This window comes from Colletes gigas, unplaced genomic scaffold (genome assembly GCF_013123115.1).
Source record: "Colletes gigas isolate AHSC1104 unplaced genomic scaffold, ASM1312311v1 Colletes_gigas_Sc00010, whole genome shotgun sequence".
Classification (NCBI taxonomy): domain Eukaryota; kingdom Metazoa; phylum Arthropoda; class Insecta; order Hymenoptera; family Colletidae; genus Colletes; species Colletes gigas.
In genome coordinates this window covers 6,167,762-6,183,476 of record NW_025106639.1, presented here as the reverse complement: position 1 = coordinate 6,183,476, position 15,715 = coordinate 6,167,762, and the positions used below count along the sequence as shown (strand labels likewise).

Sequence of the window (15,715 nt, the reverse complement as noted above, 5' to 3'; positions counted from 1 at the left end):
TTCGTCGGGAAACAAGCCGGATGACGATCATTTCGGTCGTTTAAAATACTCGTTTCGATTATGGATCGGCATTATGCAATTGCAACCGATACGCTTCGACCGGGAAAACGTAACAAAATTGCCACCGCATACCGGAACAAACGTTTCCAAACGCGGATCAAACATTGCTAACGGGAATTTGAAATTGCCATCGAGTCCGGGCGAGTTTCGAGCGATCGAAAGTTGAAACGTTCGACGATATGTCGAGTAGATCGGGCGTCGGAGTTGTCGTTCGTTTCGCCGTTTAGTTTTAGAGCCGAGTAGAAATTACGGTACGTTAATGGCTGCATATATAACCCGGTTTGGCATCGCACGGTTCAAAACTTCCGACGACGGGCTTAAACAGGTCGCGCGGAATTATAACTATAATGACCCCCGGTAATACGATTGGACCACGCGGTGAGATAATCGTATTTTATTACGTGAACCGATGCGCTCCGGTTTTGCACGAAGGAAGTGCCTTGATATTCGTTATTAGCGATCGTTAAAATTAATCCGGCTTAAGGGGCCCGGCTAAGAGGATCGGAACACCGCCAATTTTCTTCGACAAACTGTTACACGGCGTCGTGTTATTCTTCGCTCTACGAGCCAAGTTTTCGGACGGCGGAGAAAAAAAAGTTTTCCGGGGGGGACAAAGTTTTCGTGGACGAAGAATTTACGAACTCCGGTCCACGGATCTTACGTGCAATCGCGGGTAGACTAGTTCTCCAACAGGTTCGCCCGCAAACTTTCAAGACAAATTAATAACCTGGTTGTTTAAGAAACAAAATTGAACGAGATTTCAAATTTTTAAATATATTCGTCGGCTGAGAAATGGATCGAACAACGATTGCGAGAAGAAGAGACCCTCTTCGCCATTTTTCGCGGGCGACGAAGTTTAAGTCGACGTTGCTAATAACGCGTTACGTCGACATTTCTGAATGGCAGCAGACGCGACAATGAGCACCGCCCCGAGTCCTCGAACAACCATGCCCGAATACTCCGGGGCCATTCTTAATCGGTAATTAGTAGCTCGCCCGACGAACCTGCCAACTGTATAATTAAGCCTTCCTGGGCGCTCGGTGATCTTTCGCGGAAAGTTCAGCGCGCATCGTCCAAACACCAACGATCCTGCGTCGATCGAACGACGCGTCGAAAGTCGCGAACCCCGGGGGGAAAAAGAAGCGAAATAACGATCCGGATCGTCTGAGCGTGGAGTATCCTTTGACCGTCTCGAGATCCGTCGCGTTTCCCGGCGAGTAATTAAATCATCGACGGAACGGTTAATTAATCGATACGCCGTATCGGAGGCGCGGAGAAAGGGGTCGACTGGCTTTTTGTACCTGTAATTTCCGGTTGTTAATAAATCGGAATCGCGTAATAACCTGCCCGTACGGCCGCTGCTAATTACTTAATTTCCATCCCCGTCACCGCGAGCTTCCCGACGTGCTCGCTGATCCAACGAACTTCTTTCGTCGATGGTTTTTTACTGCGCGTTCGAATAGAGTGCGATACCTGATTGTTTGACGCAAGGATATCGATTTTGAAATTGTGAGTGTATTCGAAATTGGTAGAGCCCCAGGATCATTTCTTTGCCATGGCAGAGTAATTATGCAAAACACCTTTTTGTATACAAATTTATATTAATTTTCAATTAAAGAAACAATTTATGATCCAGTTTTATCGCACACCAGTCGTACGATCAATAGAAAGTGCTGAAACTACTTTGGGTATGTAGCGTAAAAGTAAATGTGAGAATAAACATAGAAGACAGCAAAAGTTATAGTAGCTGGTATAGTCATTGGATAGAGGATTAAATCCCCTTTAAAACGAGCGTTTGTACGAGTCGATAGCGTGATTAGTTCCGGAGATATGAGGATTTTAATTTCAAGTCGATGCGGTGGCTAGTTCCGGAGATATAAGGGTCCGAAGCGTTTGTTTACTTTTTTACTACGGCCTCGTCAAGGTCGTTGACCGCACGTGCTCGTAGTAAATAGTAAACGTGACGTCACTCAGTCACTCGGTCAATGGGTCAACGTGCGACAAGGAGGTCCGAGCGCGACGCGTCAGACGGAGACAGCGATAGTCGAATTAAGAAAAATTACCTTTTACATAAATTACGATATCTCGAAAACGGAAAGTCCGATCGACAAAAACCAAAAAGCATTTTAAAGGGGAGGCCTTGCCGCCCCTAACGGTGACTCGATAATGGATAAAGCACTAACAGTTTCGGAACTGCACGCTTCCAAAGTTTAACTATTTTAATACGCGTTGCTCGACTGTTCCAAGACAGTAGAAACTGAAGATTCTTTTCTTTCGTCTTTGCTATACATATATTTCCTATTTACATCGGAAACTAACCAGAATTTGATACCAATTTTTGCCCTATTTTTTTACAAAAAAATATAAATCATGCTGTGATACTTTTCTCAGAAAACGAACAATAAGAACAGAAGTGAATATTGTAAAATTCATTGTACGTATACTGTAAGAAATATCGTGAAGGTAAGTGGCGCTAATAATAATATTGCGTGTTAGAAATTAGTTTAGTTTCGTGGATTTAGTGTTAAAAGAGTTCGAGGAGCGAAAAGTGAGAACGCAGCCGGTACAAGAGCGAACTATGGCCCGAATCGCGAGTATTCTGGCAGAAGTAAAGGCTCGAAGCCAAGGAATCCCGTAATTACATGCTCCCAGGAGAGACAGCTCGATGCCTCGAGTAGCATCGAATCTTCAGACTTCGATCCGGCAAGGGTGACTGCACTTGCGAAAGCAATCAATGGTTGTAAACGCACGCGTTCAGCGACCGGCATTGTTGCACGGCCATTGTTCCCGGCCAGGTTATCGTTGCATTATCCCCGCATTATCGAGCCTTATTACGAGGCGAGTTTAAAGTCTGCCATTCATAACCGATGAGCGTAACGATGATCGCGCGACGATTTTGCAATCTCGAGTGTCTGGACACGGCGGAAGTCGCCAAGTACAGAAGTACCTCGCTGATATCGGACTTAATAAATACTAATTTGGTAAAACTCTATCGAAGGACCTTTTCTCGAGGTGTGAAACCATTGAGAAGAAGGCTGTACGAGATTATTTTTACGCGACAAACCCTCGTCCGATTTCAGACGTGCCATCCTCCGCGGATCCATAACCCTACGCTGCCTTGCTTGCCTTGCTAAATCTGTTTGTGTTTGTACAATAACTTTAAGGTTGGGTAGGAAAGCAGCCTCGGGCTGTACCTCGTTGAGCAGATTATTTTTCTGTGTAACGATATGTACAAAATAAAGACGTCGTTAAAAGCAGATTTCAATTTCGATTTCTACAATAGCATTTCTTCGCTCGTTGAACAAATACTTCCGGACGAACGAGTAAAATCCCAGCCATCCGAGCGAAGAGACGCCGTAGTTACGCGCGTTTTTCTTTCTTTCGGTTTCCACTTGTTCGACGAACGGTCTAAAATTATGAAAAATGAGCCGCCGTGAAAAAGCGCCGGCAATAACAAGGTACAAGGCTCGAACGAGAGACCCTTGCTTATTTTTAATCTCGCGAACGTACTCGCTGGGGGCCGCTTCTCAACGAGGCGACGACGTTTTATGCATTAAATCGCGATGCACCGCGACGAGGGCTACCGATCGATTTGTACCGTCCTCTTCCTTTTTCGATCCCCCTCCTCTCCTCGATCCTCGCGATCGAGAACACGGACGCGTTCCTCCATTGCTCGTTATTTATGCGTCGGTGTTCTTAAACGCTCATTATACCGTGGTATTATCTACTTTTCGTTGACCTTACCACCTTCTGACCAGTTACGAGCAATTGAAACAAATTGTGCCGTACCTACGTCGTACCAGCTGCGCTCTCAACGTGGTCGTACGTTTAAAAATCAAAAATTTGCATGGAAACTCGACGCGCTAAAAAAAATAATTCGAAACGTCTTCCAAGGTTCCATGGTTCCGGAGACTGGGTAAATTCCGATTCGAGATTCTGGAGGAAGCGAAACGAAAATCTGTTAAAAAATCCCGTGGTAGTTCCCCGAGCACAATCGTGTCTCCGGTCTTTTTATTCAGGTTGGCCGTAACGCGGCTGCACCTTACGGCGCGAACGAACTTCATTAGCATTTTATGGGATGTATCATCGCGCGGGTCAGGATGTTCGGTCGCCCGTTTACTACGGCCACGGCCGCGAGGCGAAAAGCGAAAGCTTGTTTCCGCGGCTGAAAGGTCTCCACGGGGCTGCGCGAAAATTGCACCATTAATTTTTGCGACGCCCATTCTCCCTTTCTCTCAGCCTCTGAATACTTCCTTCGCTCCACGTAGACGCGTCTCGTAACTACCCTTTACGCGTGGGAATCCCAACCCCTTTCTGCTCGATAATCATTTCAACGTTTCGGCCCGACCGACTCAATAATTGAAAACGGAATTCCCATGAAAGAATACGACCGGTTTACGAAACAAGCCCCGTTTCAAATTGAGAAAATTCAGTAAGAAATTTTCCTAACGGTAAACTTTTTTAGAACTTTATAAATTGCACGGGATCCGAAAAATCCCAGCGCCAGACGTAATCGTCGATCGTTACGCTCTGGCTGTAAACGCATTCCGAACCGCACGAAATCATACTTAACACTTTACCGACCGGTAGCGGTTGATTAATCGGCTATCGGTCGGTAAACGTCGACCGATAAAACAGTTGATTAATAGGCTATCGGTCGGTAAGCGTTGGCCGGTAAAACAGTCGATTAATAGGCTATCGGTCGGTAAAGTGTTAAAAGGTTTATTATGGCGATTCATCGAGGACGTAACCGAATGATACTTACGAACAACACCACGTTGTAAATGTGAAGAACATATTTGAGGAAGTTCACGGAGCAGCAACCGTCGTCCCTGGTCCTCAGCCTCGTGGAAGTGCCAGGCAGCCTCTCGTCGCTTTTAACCATGATTGGTTGATTCGTTTCTTCGTGTGTCTCCGTCGTGCTCGTCGTGGTCGTCGTAGTCGTCGTCACCTCGTCACCGACTCTGAAAGCACACGGAATTCGGTCGGTTAGAAAGCTTTCCGCGGTAACAGTCGTCCCCCTCCCTGAAGAATGGAACGAAAGGATTGAATCGCTCGATGGAATTCGATCTCGTCGTTGCAACGAAATTGCGTTCCGCCTCGCCCCTATCCACAACGATTTCTCACATTTCGAATTCCGACGAGGCGTTTCGACCGTTCGAATAACGCGGGCAAATCTATCTTCGCGCATCGTTTCGAGGGATTGGCGATCGTCCAACCGGACACCACGCGTCGATAATATGTAATACACCGCTAACGAGATCGGATAAATTTCTCTCTACGTTCCGTGGAAACGAGCTCCGGGCAATCCCCGGTGGGTTTTAAAAAAAATTCGATTATTAAAAACCGGGCACTTTGTCGCGTCAATGGGCGTCAGAGCTCTTGTAAATGTGATCGTTCGAACGACCGTAAGAGAAACCCGTAATTAATATTGCACTCTCGCGCCAGTGGATCGAACGAGTAGCAGTAACAAACTGTTCGTTTGTTATACGGAAAGGAAAGGAAAGGGCGGAGGGAACGTCGTTAAGCAATGGAGCGATAAAGCAACAGCGTCGCGCGGCAACGAAATCGAATGAAATCGGGAGGCAACGCCGCAGGAAGCAGGAAAGGAGCAACGATCAAGGAACCGGAAGTAACTTCGTCGCAGTTCAAAGGATAAACGACACGCGTTGGCACGAGCCCATCGCTAACGTCGTTTTACCTTGCCAAGGAATGCCAGGCAGCCACGGTTCGAATACGTTCCCGTGTCCGATCGACCGCTCCTTTTTCCTTCGTTCCATCGCTTTCCCTCCCCCCCTTTGCCCTCAGACACCGCTAGGTATCCCTTTGCGATAACCCCCGTTGCACGCGAAGGTGATCGAAATCTAACTAGCCTCCTTTTTACTATCAGGGATTTCTTTTGGGGATAAAAAATGGAACAAACGTGGATCACCGTCCCCTCAAAAATTATATGGCGAACACGAAGAACTTGGAATCTTTGTTTTCTCTGTTTTTAAAACTCTTCTGGCAACCGAATAAATTGTGGTGAACGATCAGCCGCCAAGATCAATTTCGTTGTACGGTGAAAAGCAGTGAAAATTTCTAGGGGAACGATTCGTTTACTCGCGATAACGACGGCCGTGGAATTAATTATGAACCTGTGGAAGGACAGAGGTGGTGGGGGGGAAGGAGGTCGCCTATTTACCGGCGTTAATTGTGTTTCCGCAATTAGAGCGTGCGCGATCGAGAGAATCCACCGTCGAATAAAGACGGAATTGAGCGGGCCGACGCGTTATTCTGGTCGCGGGCCGGATTTTGGTCAACCACGGGGGTGAATTCAAAGGGGATAAAACGGCCGGGGCTAATGAGAACGAAGAAGGGAAAAGGACCCGGCTGGGAGAAGACGGAGCACGAAGCGCGGAGAAAGAGGAAGGTGATTGCAGCGGTGCTCGAGAAACCTGAGCAGAGAAGATGAAAGAAGAGAAACCGCGAAATTAAATGGGTGTGACCCGTCTCTTTCGTGTGGGCGAAGTAGTTTCGAACCGCGAGGGGAGCATAAAAGAAAGTTCCCGCCCGGATGTACCGGTCTCGTACGTTATTTTCTTCTTTTTCTTCTTCCAGAGAGACTGAAACGTTTAATAAACGGTAGGCTGGATAACGTTTCGCGGTTTATTGGCCCCCCTCCCCTTCGTCGGTTGTTGCTTTATCTTTTCCGCACACGATGAACGCTTCTTCGACGCAACGTTTCGACGAAACACTCTGCTACGTCTTCCTTTTCACGCTTACACGACCGCCTTCTTGAATGGAAACCGGACTTAAAATGCACCGTGAATGGGACGAAATAAATCCCGGAATATTAACCGCAGCTGGTAATAACCGTAGATACGTTTCCAGTTTCTTGTAAATGCTTTTTATGAATTCTTGTCTCGGGAAATGCGATTCAACGTGGAATCGCGCGACGAACAAAGGGTTATTGGGTGCACGAGGACCGGACTAACGAGCCAACTAGTTTCGACGGAACCGTAGAAATAGCTTGCCCGATATGGTTATACGTGTTTCCACGCGATAACGGACGTTGGAAATAATCAACGAACGGTGACAGGAAAAGAAACTCAACCGCCACGCGCCACTCGCCCAATACGGTCCTCCGGGCGACCACACGTGCCCACGGAACTTAAGGTAACATCGGACGCCTACGCGGACGCACGGCCCACGTTCGCGATGACGCATCGATATGCATCTCGAATCTGTTTTTACAGACAACCTAGAAGAAATAAACCGAAGCGTATCGATGGGCCAACCCGTCTTCCGGACGACCCACCGCGCGTGTCTACGATTTCCTTCTCCGTTTGATTTACAGTCCCCTTTGGTTCATTAATTCTTCTCTGCGTCGGAAAATTCTATTCGGTTCCCAAGAGAAGGCTCTCAAAACTGTGACCACTGCGAGATTTAACGATAAACGAAATATAGAAAATTACGATTGTACCGGAAAAGTGAAAAAATATTTTTTAAATTCTACTCTGTTGGTCCCCAACGCTTATTAAGAAATTTTTCACGGTATCTGTACTCCGAGCGCGGAATAAAATATTTAGGAGAAAAGAGAGGTTGGATCGAGGGCCTCGAAATTCATTTTTCTTCTTTTTTTTTTTTTAGATAAGCCAGCCATAACTCTGGATGGGCCACGTTAATCGTAAACCTGACACGCGCACGTAAGCCCTCCCATCGAAAACCATGTCTCATAATATATCAGCGACGACATCGGGGGCTGTCGTTCGATCCCTTCCCATCAATTTGCCGCGGTGCCATGTTCCCAGCATAGACATATCCTCATTTATCCCAATGTCCTACACGTCGACAGCCAATTTGCTAATCGAGCCAATCATCCAATCGCATTAACCTTGCCGACCACTCAGAGACCCCGGTCTCCTTTTATTGGCCGGTTCCTGCGACAGGTTTCACATTCGCCAAACGTCCAATTTCAAGGTGCAAACGCCCCCGAGTTGACTCTAGGTCAGCAGCCCTCCGCCGATCGCCCACGAGATCGTCCCATCGTTCTACGATACATCGTCTTGTATCATTTTTTTAGCAATTTGCAATTCGATACATTCTGGGTTATTCTCGGGACTTGGTCAAATTGTTATTAGGTCGAGTAATAAGCAACTTCCGATGCAGCTAAGTAGAATCTATCGTTCGTATCTACCCGCTATGAGCTATCGTGACAACAAGTTTTTCTTTTCACTATATAGACGAGGCTTCAGTTAGTCTTTTGTCAACTGTTTTGTGAGATACACGTTACGTTAAACTGGTTTTTTTAACCTCTGAAATGGAGAGCCAAAAAGTACATATTAAACAGGCGACAGCTGAAAAAATATGCAGTGTATATGGTGAAGGATTAATAACTGATCGGGCAGTTAGAAATTGGTTTATAAAATTCCGTTCTGGGGATACGACCTTAAAAGACGAATTCCGACTTTGACGAAACCTTTTAAAGGCAATATTGGAGCAAAATCCACGTCAATCAACAAGAGGTATAGCAGAAAGGTCGAGTACATCACAATCAACTGTTAACCGCCACCTGGAGAAATTAGGGAAAGTCACCAAATTAGGAGTATGGGTACCTCACAATTTCAGTGAACGGAATAAAGAAGATCGCGTGTCGATCGCCACAAGTCTGCTCTCACAGGTAAAAATTGAGCTTTTTTTAAACAGGATTGTAACAGGCGATGAAAAATGGGTTACTTATGACAATATAGTCCGCAAAAGGCAGTGGCTTGATAAGGATCAACCACCCCTACCAGATCCAAAAGCAAACATCCATGGCAAAAAGATTTTATTGCGTGTATAGTGGGATTGTCAAGGAATAATTCACCACGAGTTGTTGAAGTCAAATTTAACGATTACTGCGGATAAATACGTTCAGCAGTTGCAAAGAGTGCAAGAGAAACTCTATGAAAGGCACCCTGCACTCGCCAATCCCAAAAACGTCATTCTTTTACACGACAATGCGCGACCACATACAGCAAGGGTGACTTAAGAAAAAATTCTTGAGCTTGGATGGTCTGTTTTACCACGTCCACCTTACTCCCCGGATCTTGCCCCGACAGACCACCACCTTTTCTGTTCCTTGCAAAACTTTTTCAATGGAAAAACCTTCAATTCTGAAGAGCAAGTCGAAAACTTCTTCCAGTCCAAACCAACCACATTTTACAAGGAAGGAATTGATAAACTGCCAGGAAGATGGGCGAAGGTTATATAGAATAGTGGTGAATACATAATAAATTAATATAATTTTGTTATTTAATGAGAGCAAAATAAATGTCTGATAAAAAAACGGAAGCTACTTACGACTCGACCTAATATGTAGAAATTAGAAAACTACTCGTGCAAATATTATGAAGCTTTTTCGAAGAACTTAGGATAAATTTACTTGCTGGCTCTATCTTGGATCCCCGGAGTTTTATTCCGGTCAAATTCCCACGACAGTCGACGAAGCTTTTAAATTGGAGGGAAACGAATTTCGAATGGACTGTAGGACCACGGCGAATCACTTACTTTGACGTTAACACGTGCACGTCTCGAGGAACGCGGAGTACGGAGTCACGTATCGGGAACATAAAGGGGGCCGTACGCTCGTACGCTCGATTTAAGACGGTACCGTAATCTAAACTTTCTTTTCTCCCTTTATTCCGCGAACTTCGACCCGTGAAATTTCCCCGATAAAGGTGAAATAGTGGCGGCGAACGGGGCAGGCAGATTGGCCGATTTTACGCGATTGGAAAAGCGTTAAATCGACAAACGGAAATTCTTTCGCCGGAAACGATAGAAAAATTGAACCCCCCCCCCCTCCCCGGTACTTCTGTCATTTTTAATCTGGTGCGCGGCAATGGGTTTGATATCGCGCTCGTCGATAAAAGCGATCGATCCAGGAGATAAAAATCTCGAGGGAAGGGTAGATTGATGGATTTTAAGCGATCTACGAACCAGTAAATCGTTGAATCGACGAAAATTCCTTTGGCTCGTATAGACGGAAATCTAGATTCTGGTAAAGAGGTAATTTTAAAAAGAGGGTCGAAACTTTCGACGTTCAAAAATTCATTTGATCTTTGAGAGTCGAATGAACCTATAATTGGAATAAAATTTTTTGCAACGCTGGGGGGGATGCAACCTAGAAGGGACCAGATCGAGGTATCAATTTTTATCGAGACTCTCTATTTACTCGGAGGGTGATTTTAGCGCAGGTTGCACCAGCTGGAGCCAGCGTGCAGTGCCACGGACGAAAAACTGCAACGCGGGAACCGGCCGACGAACGAGTACGTCGGCCCACGCCATCCGCCTCTGCGTGCAATTGCACCGCGTTGCACCGTAGAAAATTGGATAATGCAGCTGTGAGGGAATAAGCGGAATCCATCAACCGCTATCGCGGAGCCTGGCAATCTCCCTTTCTCTCGGCCATCGGGCTCCGGTTCGAATTTTCAGCCATTTTCTATTACCCCCATGAACGTTTGCAAATCTGATTCCATCGACGTACAAAACCAAACATACAGAGTGTCTCTCATTAACGATTCAAAATACAGTAGTGTGATTCAAGATTCGATACTTTCCGCTTTATTTCGCTGGGTCACCCTGTATATTTCTCAACGGAGAACAAAGAACGCTCGTTTAGTTTCATTACTACGCGCCCGTAGGTTTATGTTCTGATGTTGATAGTCGACGAGACACGCGGAGAACTGGGCGTTAGCGAATAATTCCATCGTTAAGACCGGTGAAAAAGAAACGCGGTTACAATTCAAAGAATGCGCGTGTGCAGTTACGAAAGAAAATAAGAGTTACAGCCCGATTTCCATAATAGAAGAACGTAAGGGGCACCATGGGGTCTGAATATTAATTAAAATCGGTTGCTTTAATGGCGTTCGGGGGTGTTCCGGCCGCGCGGGATTAAGAAACTCCATTTTTCACTCGCGGTAAAAATTCATTTTTCTCTCGGTTCGCGATGACACGACGCTTCTTTTCACCTCGACCGAAGAATCGTGTGAAAGTGGCGTCGGGAACTCTTGTTTAGCGTCGCTTCCTGCTGCGCTAAGCAAGCAGCCGCGCAAGGGGGGAACGTAATTAACGTTTATAAACCCGCGTGCCCCGGAATAAAGTAGCATGGCCGAATGTACGCGTCGTTGTCCATAGGTATAAGAACGTTACGACCCGTTATTTATCGCGTTACTACCTCGTGCCCCGTCCAACCGTCTGAAAAATAACGCGGGCTCCGTTTTTAGCGATCGTAAAGGACACTCGTTTCGTCTTTATGTCACTTTTGCCCCGAAATACGAGGATAGTGGGCCTCGGGGTTGTTACGTGCACGTTGTCCGATCGTAAAGATCCACGGCGGTTCGCCATCTTCTCGAACCTCTTCATCCGGATAGATCGACGACTCAAATCCGGGCTCCCTTCGATCCATAGAAAGCAAGCTTAGATCTCGACAGAAAATCCTTACGTCCAAGAGTAAAATCTTCTTCTAGAATTTTATACCTTATTTTATAATAGATAACTATTCCTCGTTTATTCTTTGACGTTGCTAAAATTTTACTACAACGAGAGAACTCTCGTCCAATGGCAGATATAGAGAACGGGAGAACGCGCAGTCGAACTAACAAAATAAATTAACTTTTCGATATTCGGTCCGACGGTAACGACTGTGTTTTTTTTATCGTTTCGGCGAATTTCTAAAAGCCACTGAAAACGTTCCGCATTTCGCTAATGGAACGAGGCCGCTGGTATTCCCCGCCGCGGTCTTTGTTTTTGGTGGAAACAACGAGGACAACGGGGTCCAATATTTTTTCCGAGCCCCCCGTAGATTTTTTCGTGCGCCGATAATTGCTTCGAACGGGCCGCGAACTAAGCTCGCGGCAACGGACTCGATGAAACAAAAGTCGATAAAGCCCGCGGGGCTATCCGCCCCTATTTCGTATCTCTTTTATCGCCTAGTAAAATTGTATTTTACATCCACGGGGGGGGGGCCAGACCGGTTTTCCGTTCTCGATCCGATAAAAAGTCGCGCTCTTTCGATTCCGCGAAACCGAACGCGATTGCTACCGTGTACGATAAAGGGCCTAACTTCCCCCCGATGCAAAACCAATTCACCGGGGGGAAAGCAGAGAAGCATCGACGCGAAGAAGGATTTACGAGCTTTTCGTGGTTTCTCAAACGTCGATCCTTCCCGTTATTACGCGCCTTCCACTGTTTCGATACACGATTTATCCAGACGTTTCGCATCCAGGTCCCGAGTTTAACGATTCCAACTGCGATCTTGATCGAAGCCTGATCGATCGTTTGAAATTTACTCATCCGTGATCGGTTTGAACCAACATCGATCCGCGAACCAGCGATAAATTTGGTCGACGAGGGAACACAGCTGTTCCGCGAATCGGCGAACAAATCGCGCGGTTCCTCTTTTTTCGGCTCCAACCCCCGAACCCCCAACAGCGACGACAAATATTATGTACAGCGTGTACACGACGACGATTCGACTGTTTGGATCGCACGGCTCGCTGAAACTCGATTCACGGTGTTCATCCAATATCCTATCCAGAAATTGAATCTATTTCCACGCCGACGATCGTCTCGAGACGAAAGAAACCCGGATATTTCGTCTCGAGGCTAATTTACGGCAGAAGCTTCCTGGAAAATGGACCCACCAGACAGAAAATTCAAAGTAAATTGCCATTGAATTAAAAATTAAACGAGCTTTTTATCCTCGTCTGTTACCAATTTGCCTAAACTTAAAAATTAGTTTGATCTCTACTATTGTTTTCCAAGTATCGATGGGGCTAAACTATCCGTGAGATTTGATTTTTTGGTCGTTCCCATCGCTACCGTGCGTGGGCGTAGAAGAAAAATTCCGATGACACGGGAAAGACTCGCCCTCGGCGATCAGCAGCCAGGTATGTATATCTTGATTAAACGTAAAACCGGACCCGAGGAGTCGAGCGACCTTTCCTTCTGTCTCGCGCGCGTTTAATGGATCGATTATGAAAATGTTTTCTCCAATTAAAAAGGATGGATGACGGTGGCCGCGGGTTGATCGATCATCCGTTCGACGCGGGAAGTAGCTTAACGTCGGACCAGGCTCTCTTGTCTCATTAAGCTCCTCGAGTAGGACCGGAGAAACACAAACAACTCGGTATAGTCCAAGCGCAACGCGTTTTAAATTCGGCAAGCTTATGATTATTAAATTTCACGGGTCTCATACCCGCTGGAAAAGCCTCGTGAATTTCCATTCGTACCAGTATCCGGCGTTGCTGCGCGTCTGGATGCCCAAATGAATAAAAAATGGCGGCCAGAGCTCTTAACGAATACATACTGCACGAACGATCTTCGACTTGTGTCGTACTATAATATTCGTATTTCCACCGAGCAATCCTATTTTATATTTTACGTACTTATGGAAGCTGGACTCCTCCGTGGAACAAAAGTAATGCAATTTTTAATAAAACGGCTAAAATTATTTTTAAACCGGGGTGGAAATTTTACACGAGTCGATGTTACAGTTAGAGGCCAGTTGCGCGTCGATTAATTACCGCGATGCAAATAGATCGGAGCGACATACGTCGAATACTATCCGCTCGTGGAGAGTTTCGAGTTTGATAATATCGCGGTACAAGTTCGAATCGCGGCACGCGGCAAACATTGATTTAATTAAAACGTCACGAGCGCTATTAACCCTAGATTGCCCAAGGAAGTCATTTTGACTGCTTTTTAATTTCAATTAGAAAAACAATTATGTATATAATGACACAATTTCTTAGAATTTTGTGACTTTTTGCACAACATATAAATGCGTTTATTAATAATTGTAGTTACCTCCCCCCTCCTTCATTTCCGGTATATATATATGTGTTATACCTACATCGCCCAAAAGCAGTCATTTTGACTGCTTGGGAAATTTTAAATAATCAAATGACTCTTATTATTGAATTGAGTAAATGACCAGTTCGACTCTGTATTGAAATAACAGTTTTCATTTTTTTTCGATTACCAACACATGATAACATACAAGTACATGATAAATTGTCGATTTGGGCGTACCTAACCCAGACCTAACCCAGACCCTAGATCTGGGTTAGGTCTGGGTTAGGTCTGGATTAGATCTGAGTTAGCTCTGAGTTAGGTCTGGGTTAGGTCTGGATTAGATCTGAGTTAGCTCTGGGTTAGGTCTGGATTAGATCTGAGTTAGCTCTGGGTTAGGTCTGGATTAGATATGAGTTAGCTCTGGGTTAGGTCTGGATTAGATCTGAGTTAGCTCTGGGTTAGGTCTGGATTAGATCTGAATTAGATCTGGGTTAGGTCTGGTTTAGGTCTGGGTTAGGTCTGGGTTAGGTCTGGATTAGTTAATAATCCAAATTATCTTAACCCTTTGCACTCCTATGTCGAGTGTGATTCGACATCAATTTTGATCTCAGGAGCACCTTCGTCAAGTCTCACTCGACATTCTTTCAAGTCCAAACCAAACAGATATCATACACTTGGAAATTACAAAATACAACAACAGTGTAAATAAAACACTTACTTTAACAGGTAAATTTCAAATAAAACACTTAAAAGCATTGTTCGTCAAGTCCCATTCGACATTTTTTCGAGTCCAAACCAAATCATACACTTGGAAATTACAAAATACAACAACAGTGTAAATGAGACCTAACCCAGATCTAATCCAGATCTAATCCAGATCTAATCCAGACCTAACCCAGATCTAATCCAGATCTAATCCAGACCTAACCCAGACCTAACTCAGATCTAATCCAGACCTAACCCAGATCTAATCCAGGTCTAATCCAGACCTAACCCAGACCTAACTCAGATCCAATCCAGACCTAACCCAGATCTAATCCAGATCTAATCCAGACCTAACCCAGATCTAATCCAGATCTAATCCAGACCTAACCCAGATCTAATCCAGATCTAATCCACACCTAACCCAGACCTAACTCAGATCTAATCCAGACCTAACCCAGACCTAACCCAGACCTATTGATAAATTGCAGTTTCTCAATAAGCTAAAGTAGTACTTGTTATTCGAATCTTTATGCAGTGATACTTGTTCTAACAAGTTGTTTATTTTATTTCTGCGCCCTAAATTCATAATATTATAACATAATATTAAAAATTAATTTTAAACAAATTTCTTTACACATCAGTTAGTCTTTCACAATGCAGTAATTTTGACTGCTTTTGGGCAACATAGGTATATACTAAGTTTCAGTCTTTCTAGTGTTAATACTCGTTGAATGACCGTCGTTTTACGATTACGCGCGGGAAACTTGCAAGTTCGCGGCGCGCGACGACCGGTTCGATCGAAAAAGAATTACCCGGTCGCTTGCTCGGGACGCGTCGCGTGCTCGATTCATTTTAATAATCGACTGAATAGCGCTGTTAACCTTTCGGGCGCTGATCGGCGCATCGCGTGCTCGCGAACGCCTGTTACGCCTAAAACGATGCCACGGAATTTCAATGCAAGATGCCCGGAGTCGTACTTTGCTCGCGCAAACTTTATTCCGGAAAGGGTGATTTAATATTTGAACACTTTGAGCCACTGTTCTCCGCGAGTGTTGGATATCCTGACCGTCTCACGTTGTTACAAAAATCATCCCCAGTGACGATTGTATATGACTGGAGTTTTGGCCATGGG

At 45.3% G+C, this 15,715-nt stretch overlaps 1 protein-coding gene across 1 annotated transcript in view; it reads right to left on the bottom strand.

Moving 5' to 3' along the window:
* LOC122397824 (CD151 antigen-like) overlaps positions 1-15,715 on the bottom strand; it is an 80,179-nt gene that overhangs the window by 26,222 nt on the left and 38,242 nt on the right. Inside the window, exon 3 of the mRNA XM_043397255.1 lies at positions 4,826-5,024. Coding sequence (XP_043253190.1) covers positions 4,826-4,945 — 120 coding nt within the window. The 5' untranslated portion in view covers positions 4,946-5,024. The remainder of the gene's footprint in view (positions 1-4,825; positions 5,025-15,715) is intronic.